The following is a 9,206-nucleotide window of genomic DNA, read 5'->3' on the forward strand; positions in this document are numbered from 1 at the left end:
TCACCATTACTCGGTTATGCCAGCACTTTTCATACCCTGCATCTTTAGCCAAGAGGTCACAAGAGGGGCTGTGAAAATGATTTTCTACTCATGCCATCAGCACAGCCACAAATTTAAACATCTGTCATAATCAAGTTAGTAAAAGTATCCCAACAGCATTCTTCACAGCTCCTATGTTAGTTTAGTTACACAAGCCCCACTGCCAGGCACAACCCTGCACTAAGACTACAGATAACTTTCAGTTTGTAGCAATTCTTTCCAAATAGCTACAAATTCGCAGCAACATCAAGAGTTTTGATAAGCTATAGGCTACAATCAGTCTTTTTTTCTGGTCAGTTATAGTTATTGCTGCTGCACTTCTTTTCCAGGCTATCTCATCATCTGCGCCTGCAGCTTAATGAAATCTGCAGAGCAAAGCACATTCCTGCTCAGAGCATCAGTAATGCAGCACACTAGAGAACTAGTAACAGCAGCTCTTTAGAATAGCTGAGTGCAGAAGAAAAGCCAAATAAAATGTTCTCAAGTGATCAACTCAAAATACTGAAGATAAAAATTCTGCAGCATGGATTGTGGTGACAGTATACCCACCATGAGGCTCACTGGATACAATCTATCCTGGGGTCATTATTCTGTGAGTAGTATGAAGAGTATTTGAGAAGACCACAAACCTGTTTTAACACCTATCCTGCTAACAACGTTAAACCCAACTTCATTTCTGAAGTGTGATTTTTCCAACCCACTATTTTTATACATGAAGACAATTAGTATTTAATTCAATGTCAATATACTGCAACTTGAAGTGGCTCTCACTATACACCAGTTACCAAAAGCACTTTAGGAGGTTCACAAAATACACTGCACAAGACCTTCAGATTTAAGATTTTATTTAGACACATCCAGCATGGTATGCAATTGCAGTTATCCTTTTCCCATTGAAAGATGACGTCTAGAAGACTTCAACTCTGCAAGAAAAAAAGAAGAATTAACAAATTTAAGACATCTTACCTTTGCATCTAGAAAAGCTATAAGCTATGCTTTGACTGGAATTTTGATGGGCTTTGCTTCATTCACCATATGCTTTTGTAGCAGAAGCCTTGACTTAACATGAAATCATACAGTTCTGAATGCTCAAGCTCAATACAAGTATCAGGATTTTTTTTGATCCTTAGTCTAGGGAGCCCAAACCACCAGACCAACAAAGGAATTACACAGATGACTACAGTTTGTTCCAATTATGATTCTAATTATTAGATTAGTGAGGATTGTTATTTCCTTCTAAGAACTACTTGGGTCATTCTAGCTCCTCAACAAGATTTATTGTTTCTCAGATTATAGAACTGACAATACCAGGTATTTCTAAAGTAGAATCAGATTAAGATAAATTGAAGTGGCCTTTAAATGGGAAATGACATGCCTACAGTCTGAACTATGCCTGAGGCTTGCTTTGTCTCAGCAAGCATCAATTAAAATTACTTCTGCTGTTAACAGCTTTATTTTAAGTTCACTTTATCCCTAAACAGTCAGGAACATTGCATATAGATGGTGTGATTGTTTTGACATGGTTGAACTAAGTTAAAAGTCAGTGGAAAAGATTTCTTTAACTGGCACATCAGAAAGCGTTTACAGTATCATGGTTTCTCATACTGTTTTGTTCACATCACACATGCCAGTGATTCCCACGCATTACAGGAAGTGTAGTTTTATGTTTCCTCAAACAAGAGGGTAGACATAGTTTTGGCTATAGTTATTATCCAAATCAAACCAGTAGCACAATTCTGTCAGTTACCCCAGCTGTAGAGTAGCAAGAAGCTGCAGCCAGAGAGGTGTGGCCTCTGAGGAGTCAAAGTTCACAAGTTCAGAGTGTGGCACAGTGTGAGACGCAAACTTAAACTGATTCATTACTGGAGTTTAGTTGCAACTGCAGACAGCAACTCTAAGTGCGTGAACTGCTAAAGGTTGAAAATTATAATAATGTTTTTAGATGAGTTTAGAGTCTTTAAAGCTCATTTCTGACCACAGATTCCACAACACTAAGAAATCTAACAAAACCAGTTACCCAGTTAATGCAATCACCGCCTGTCCTCTTCACTTCTTAAGAAGCTGGTGTCTGACTATCAAGAAAGGGGCAACAAATCCACTACCAAAGAATCCACACATTACCGCGAGTAATCGCCATTTGTTGTCCACAGAAAAGGGAAGGTTCTAGAAGAGAAAAAAAAAGAATTTTAGTTTTGCAATCAACACAGGAATTACTTCCTCATTGACCTGAAAATGGTGAAAAGCTCAGAGCACTAACAGGTGGAGTCAAACTGACAAAACAAATACTCGGTCTCAAAACAATTTCCCTTGCTCTCAAGTAAAGAAACACAGTAATTAGAACAATAGCTTGGATGTGACCTCTGGAAGTAACTTTCTCCACTATTCCCCTCTCCCTCCAATTCACAGCAGGGCCAGTTTGCTGAAGGTCTTGCCCAGTCAAGTATAAATATTGCTGAAAAAACAGATCCCACATATTTATTTAATATTTAATTACCTTCATCGTGAAAGTTTTCCCCATGTTCATTAAATATGTAAAATTCCTTTTTAGAGGTAGGACTTAAAAGAAATATGTTAAGCAGCAGGTACATCAGAAAGCGTTTACAGTATCATTGTTGCCCCTCATACTGCAATGCTCATCATCTGTACCACTGAAGCCGAAGGCTCCAGGGAAGGACACTGAAGTCATCCCCACCACAACTCGCTTTGCTGTGGCATCACCAGCCCCCAAAGCCCACCTGGAAAACTGGCAACAGGGCACTCATTACTCTGCTTCTCGCAACGGCATCCAGTTCGCTGGGGCCTCAGAACCCGATTATGTACAAAACCCTTCACGGGGGCTCACCGAGCGAGGAGCTCACCTTGAGCATGCCCGAGGCGGGACGAGCCTGCACCTCACCCCGGCGAGCCAGGGCAGGCCCGCACTGCGGCTCCAACGACACCCTTACGGCTACCTCTGTCCCCAGCAAACGCCCGATTCCTCCCCCCGTCCCTCACCCAGGAGCTGCGGCGGGGCCTGTGCCGGATCTGGGCCTGCACAGGGTGCCCGGGCGGGCACCGCCGGCGCAGTGTCCTTCACGTTTCTCCTCCTCCGAGCCATTCACCATCCCTCCCCCTCCCCGCGGCGAGCCATTACCCTCCGAACCCCCAACCGCCGGCGGATCCCCGCTCCCCCTTCGCCATCTCCTCCCCCGAGCCCAGCCGCAGGCCCCTTCCCGCGACCTTCAGGCCACGCCACAGCAGGCCGATGCCTCCTCCCCGCGTTACCTTTCCAGGGCCTTCCTCATAGTGGCTCCTGCGGAGGGCGGAGGTGGTAAACCTGCGGACACTGGCAGCCAGCATGGTACCGACCGGGCAGCCCAGCGACCCTCTCCCCTGCGCGACCTTCCTACAGCACCGCTGGCGCCTCCTGGGAGCAGGAGACGAAGCCGGAAGAGGGAGACGGTGCCCGCCCCAGGGCCTGATGGGAGTTGTAGTGCCGCGCCGTCACGTGGTCCCGATCCGCAGCCTGCGGTTGGGCGAGCTCTGCGCCTCAGAGGCGGGAACGTCTCCGCTGTCGGCCGCCATTTTCTCGGCTGTCCGGCCTTGCCGCGTCCCTCGGGCGGGCGGGGCGTTTCCCTCAGGTGCGGCCGGGAAATGGCAACGCGCTCTGTAGAGACGGTGGGAAAGTTCAGATGTGAGAGAAGGGAGCGAAAGCAATGACGGCAGTCGGAGTGGAAAGCAAATTACCACTGCTGTGTTACCTCAGGCTAGTCTTGCGAACAGTACAGGTCAGCTTCTAAAGTAGGGATCCTGAATCTTTGCTGCTTTGTAGATTGCAAAGCGGTGGTAGCATGAGTTGAAATCCGTGCTACAGAAGTAAGGCGTCGATGTAGTTGATGGCTGTAGTTTTAAAAACTGTAAGAGTCCAGTGAATATGGGCAAGACAAATGGTGAAGATTTGTGTGGTACTGCCAACTCTCATGAGTATATTCTGGCATACTTTTGTTGCAAAGTTATGCTTACAAGAAGCTTTACAATATGGAGGGAAAAAACCCCAGCCCACACCGCTCTTTGTGTTTGGAAAAGGAATAATAATAAATCCTAAGAAATTATTTCTTAGGTATCTATGTGTTTTCTTACATACAGTATTTTAAATCAAACCTCTGCATCTTAATAAAAAGGAGTTTGATGTTGCCATCTCTGTTGCAGGGAGACAATATTTTTTAAGTAGCCTTTCATCATAGTTAGTACTTAAGTGAGGTTTGTTATGCTTACCAACACCACGTTAATCAAGGCAGGTTGAACTGTGAGTTTGAGCAGTGAGACACAATTACATTAGTTTAATGTAATAGAATATCTATTTTGGAAGGTAAATAGGAAGAGTAAAGAATTATTATTACAGATTGTTTTGAGAGGCAAGATCTATTCAAGCAGAAGACACAAAACCAGCATGAAACAACAAAGTGTTTTTTGAATATTTAAAGTATCAAATCAAAGTATTCACATAAAGAGGAATTAAGTGCAAAGATTAATTTTCATGGAGAATTTCTTACGAATTGCAAGGCAATATAATAGAAATGCATTTGTACTAGGTGCACTTAAAAACACTTCAGACAGTTATGTGAGTAACGAGTAGATTTGGACTGGAGTGCTTTCCTACACCTGAATTTTAATGTGAGTAAATTAAACTGCCAGGAAAATGCAGCAATAACTTTTTTATACTTATGAGCTCATCATTTCTTGAAGCTGGAGGACAATCTAAATTAGTTCAGGTGCAATTTTGTGGGACATTCTGAGATTTTCATGCAATAATGTAACTCTTGAATTGTTCTAGATTCAGAGTATAATTTAGCTCCATAATTCTGATTGAATGCCTTGTAAAAACAGGAATTCTCAGCAACTTTTTTGACTTAAAATACTATTTTCATGTTTTGTTGACTGGGACAAGCCAATTGGAATTTTGATTCAGATAATCCTTTCCACATGTATAGTGATGTTGTCATCAGAAGTTCAAGAGGTTTCTAATGCTGGCCTTCTCAGTATGGAAGCAAAATCAACACCCCCACCCTGGGGTTATATTTATTCATATATCTGCTTGTTCTAGCATTGTTACAATCTCTGCTAAAATTCCAGTACAGATTACAGTTTCACAAACCTGTAGTTCTTTGAAACTGTTAGAATAAATGGGTATCATATTTGCCATGCGAGGAAATTTTAAGTGGCATCTTAGCCTAATCATTAGTAATTCAGCTATTCAGAGCTTTTATGTGAGTGTCATTTGGTACCAGTTATTTCTTAGTGCTTATTCTGTCCATAGGTAAACCATAGTCTGTTCATACAGGTCCTATTGTTTTCCCCTTATAAAAAAAGACTGTGACATGCAACCTAGGTTTCTTCCACAGTGAATATCCGTGCAAAGAATGCATTTAATCATATCTGCAAATGAGCTTGTCATTTCTGAGTGCTGCTTTATTCCTTGACCATTAATAGGTGATGCAGAACCCTACGACACCTTTTGCCCCTGTTTGTAGGTTTAGTTGTGATTCCTTTAGCTAGTTGTTTTTCAGATTTTTTTTTCTCAGTCTAGTTTTATTTTTTATTTTATGTGTCAGAGTTTACAATTCTTTTTCTTTTTTCATTTGCTGATTCTTAAATCTGTTGGAGGATGCTTTCCTGTTAATTTCCCTTGCTATTTAGGCAACCAGACCTCTTCCCCCGCTCCCCAAGCCTTTCGTAATTGGAACTCATAGTGCAAAGGTGCTCTGCTTCCTGTGTGGTAGTCTGCTTTGTCATCTTTTTAACAAGTGTAGCTCTTCCTTTATTGGATTTTATTGGTGTTGCTGCTGAAGAGATGCTGAGTATAGGTATAAAGAGCCATGTTACACAGTGGCAATTCAATGGTGAGATTTTGTAGCAGTTGAAGATCTTTCATGTTATTCAGAACAAAGTAAACAATTAATTTTCTTCTTGTGGTGTCCTAGTCACAAAGCAATCAGTGATACGGTTTTAAAATTTCTCTGCTTAACATCACAAGGTAATTTTTGCTCAGTCTACTCAGGGGTAATTTTAGTCACTCAGTGGAATTGCAGTTCTTGTCCAAATGCTATAAAATTTTTTCAGCGTACCACAGCTGGTGTTGCCCTCCTGGTGGAGATACTGCTGCTACTGGGCTTGGACCTGCCACCCATACAGATTTTGTGTTATGCAATAAGGCTATTAATTACAAACACAGATACTAAGCAGCATGTAATAAAGAATATTACCGCACCAGTGTCGGAGTTTACTCACTGTCTTTCCTATGTATATTGATTCCTGGTACTATAGTGTTTTGTTGATTGACTTCACTCTGGTAAGTTTCTGATAGGCTGATATGTTGTTTCCTTTTAGGGCTACATTGCATATTTCTGCACAGATTAATTTTAGAAGGGACAAAAGCAGTAGATTCGGTATCTTGACTTTCAGATAATCCAGAAATCTTCTAGATTGACTCCTACAGGCAGATAGTTACAGGGTTTCAATAGCAATAGTAGTTTACTCCTTGAACTGATGGTTTGCAGATGTCTTCTATGTAGTCAGAAACAGAGATCTGTATGTGGATATGATAGAGAGTGGTGGATCTTCAGGAGAAGGAGTTACCAGTTTTACAGCTGGTGAAGAAATTTGTATGGACACTGAAATCTGTTCTCCTTCAAAGTATAAACTAGGAAAAGAAGTGTGCCAGTCTAGGCCTTTGAGAAAACCATACAGTAAGGGTTTAGAGAAACAGGCTCAGTTGCCATCGATTGCAATTTTGGCAAAGAAATGAAAGATAATATATTCCAAATTATTAGAAATGTGATGTACTATAGTTATAATGAGGATAATCAGGTAGCAGGGCAGATGATTATAGGAGATAGTAAATGCTCCACTGGGTGCTTTTGTAAAAAAGACTAACTCAGACACAAATTGTGGGGCTTACAAAAGGAATTACTGGGTTAAATTCCCTGGCCTGTGTTATGTGGAGGGCCAGAACAGATTATTATAATGATACCTTGTGGCTTTTAAATCTATGAGTCTTTGAATCTAGGCTTTTAATTCACATACAGTCTTTTATATCTACAATTCTTTCTTCCTTTAAAAAATCTGTTACTGTAATTGCTTAATTTGCCAGGTTATCTTCTTCATCTTCAATAATATATTACATTTTGCTGCTTGTGAATATGACTTGGTGATGAATTCTTTCAGGTACTTCTTTCCTACTGCTACTCACTTTTCCCCACAAAGAACATTACTCTTCCTGAACTGTAAGGCAAAATTATAAATAAGAAAAAATCCCAGGTCACTGAAGAAAATAATGCTTAATATCTATCTTTTGTGATATTGATGAAAGAAAGAAGCATAGAGAGCTTAGCTGACATTTTAGCAAAATACATGGAGCCACAAAGGTCTATGCCAGTCACTGAAAGATAATGATAGAACCAAGATACAAGTCATACTAACTTTTTGAATCCTGTTCTATGAGTGAAGGAAACAGCTATTTTTAAATACTGAGATTGTATGTGGTTAAGTTCTGATGTACATACTTCCTGAAAACTTTTTCTTAGCATAAACTCCCTAAGTTTTTTAGTAGTGTCACAGACAGAGGTCTCAGGAGACAAAAAAATCTATCATGTATGACACAAAAATACTGTTTTTCTACAGAAATTATCCTGTATATTTGTTGACAAGATAAACTATTTTGTGGAGCAGTTAAAATCAGGAGTTAACATCTGGTTGGACTTGATGATCCTAGAGGTCTTTTCCAACTTTAAAGATTCTATGATTCTGTCATCCCTCCGGTCATAAGGTCAGGTATTAACCACAAGATTAAGCAGTTGTTAAATGCTAATTAATGAAGGGGAAAGGCTGAATAGAAGCTATAAGAGGTATTATATAATGGATATTAATTACATATTTTTAGCAAAACTATGGGTTAACAGAAATATCTCTAATAGAAATAGAATAATTTGTCAGTGTTTTACTCTAATTTCACAATTGTAGAAGTATGTCTTTCATAACAGTAATTTAGCTTGCCTTACATATGACTTTTTCAGCAAGTGAGTATTCTGAAATGTAAAAATGTTACATACGAAAGATGAACAGAGAAGAGTATTAAAAATAACATGGGGATCATGAGCTGGCAAAAGAAATGTTAGTATGTAAAGCATCTGTATTTAACACAATGAAAGGCTGAAAACCTTGCAATGATAGAATACAGAGAATGTTAAGTTTAGAAGAATTCTTTTTTTAAGAAGATACAGTCTTTGCTTCCAGAGAGCCCACATAAGTCTCTGGAAAGTGAAATAGAGTAGTGAGAGGAATTGTCCTCTGGAAACAGTTATAGTGGTGATCTAGACATGGATAGTATAAGGATACTTGTGGGAGAAGGTTGTTAGGAGAAGTAGTATCTTTTGTTATTTTATTATGGATATAGTTGTTAAAACCAGCCAAGCTTCCAAATGTGCAAACTTTCCTTAAAGTGTGTAGGTGCTGAAGTTACTTTCAAAGGTAAATACAGACTGAAAATAATTTTTCTGAGGTGTAGTTCAAGGGACAATTCCCCGTGTCCCCCAGGTATGTTTCTGAGTAGATGAGTTCACAGATCCAGTTCGTTATGTAGTTGCGCAAGTGCCTATCCTGGCCCACAGAAAGGTGTGGAGCAGTTTTAGCAATAAAAAGGTGGAATTGGAGGCATAGAATTAGTGCTTTTCTTGGCGGCGACATCAGTTTATGTTGGCAAAAAGCTTGTCCAGCTAAAGCTTCAGTGCTGAATACGTATATATTATTTGGGATTAGGGCATGAGCAAATTATTACACGAGACAAAATTATTTCCTGAGTCCCAGATTTCTAATGTCTAGTGCATTTATGAATTTTAGTTTCCAGGATCATCCTTGATATTCAGGATAAGATGTTACTGTGGTAGATGTTACAATGTTTTGTAATTTATAAGCAGATTGCAATTTATCATGATATGTTATAAAAAACAGGATAAAATCATTGGTGATTTCTTTTTGTACTATAATACCTTTTTGTACTATAATATCTTCATATCCAGAAGTCTTCCTGACACTCCACTGTGAGCTTTCTTTTTGTCTTTTTCTCAACCACTGCTCCACAAATGCAACTTACCTTTTTAAAACTGTGTAATTAACATTATTAACATTTTACA

At 39.8% G+C, this 9,206-nt stretch overlaps 1 protein-coding gene and 2 non-coding genes across 3 annotated transcripts; all 3 read right to left on the reverse strand.

The window, feature by feature from the left end:
* Positions 1 to 867: 867 nt before the first annotated feature.
* Positions 868 to 3,470, reverse strand: COX7C (cytochrome c oxidase subunit 7C). The gene is made up of 3 exons (XM_075740516.1): positions 3,304 to 3,470; positions 2,057 to 2,202; positions 868 to 962 (listed from the first exon to the last, which is right to left on the reverse strand). Exons 1-2 carry the CDS (start codon positions 3,376 to 3,378, stop codon positions 2,086 to 2,088), a joined length of 192 nt encoding a protein of 63 aa, XP_075596631.1. The 5' UTR covers positions 3,379 to 3,470; the 3' UTR covers positions 868 to 962; positions 2,057 to 2,085.
* LOC142599620 (small nucleolar RNA Z39) lies at positions 1,606 to 1,667 on the reverse strand. Its single transcript, XR_012833198.1, has one exon. It is a non-coding gene; the product is annotated as a small nucleolar RNA Z39 (small nucleolar RNA).
* On the reverse strand, positions 2,623 to 2,685 carry LOC142599621 (small nucleolar RNA Z39). Its single transcript, XR_012833199.1, has one exon. It is a non-coding gene; the product is annotated as a small nucleolar RNA Z39 (small nucleolar RNA).
* Positions 3,471 to 9,206: the final 5,736 nt, after the last annotated feature.

The sequence above is a fragment of the Balearica regulorum genome, chromosome Z (genome assembly GCF_011004875.1).
Source record: "Balearica regulorum gibbericeps isolate bBalReg1 chromosome Z, bBalReg1.pri, whole genome shotgun sequence".
NCBI lineage: Eukaryota > Metazoa > Chordata > Aves > Gruiformes > Gruidae > Balearica > Balearica regulorum.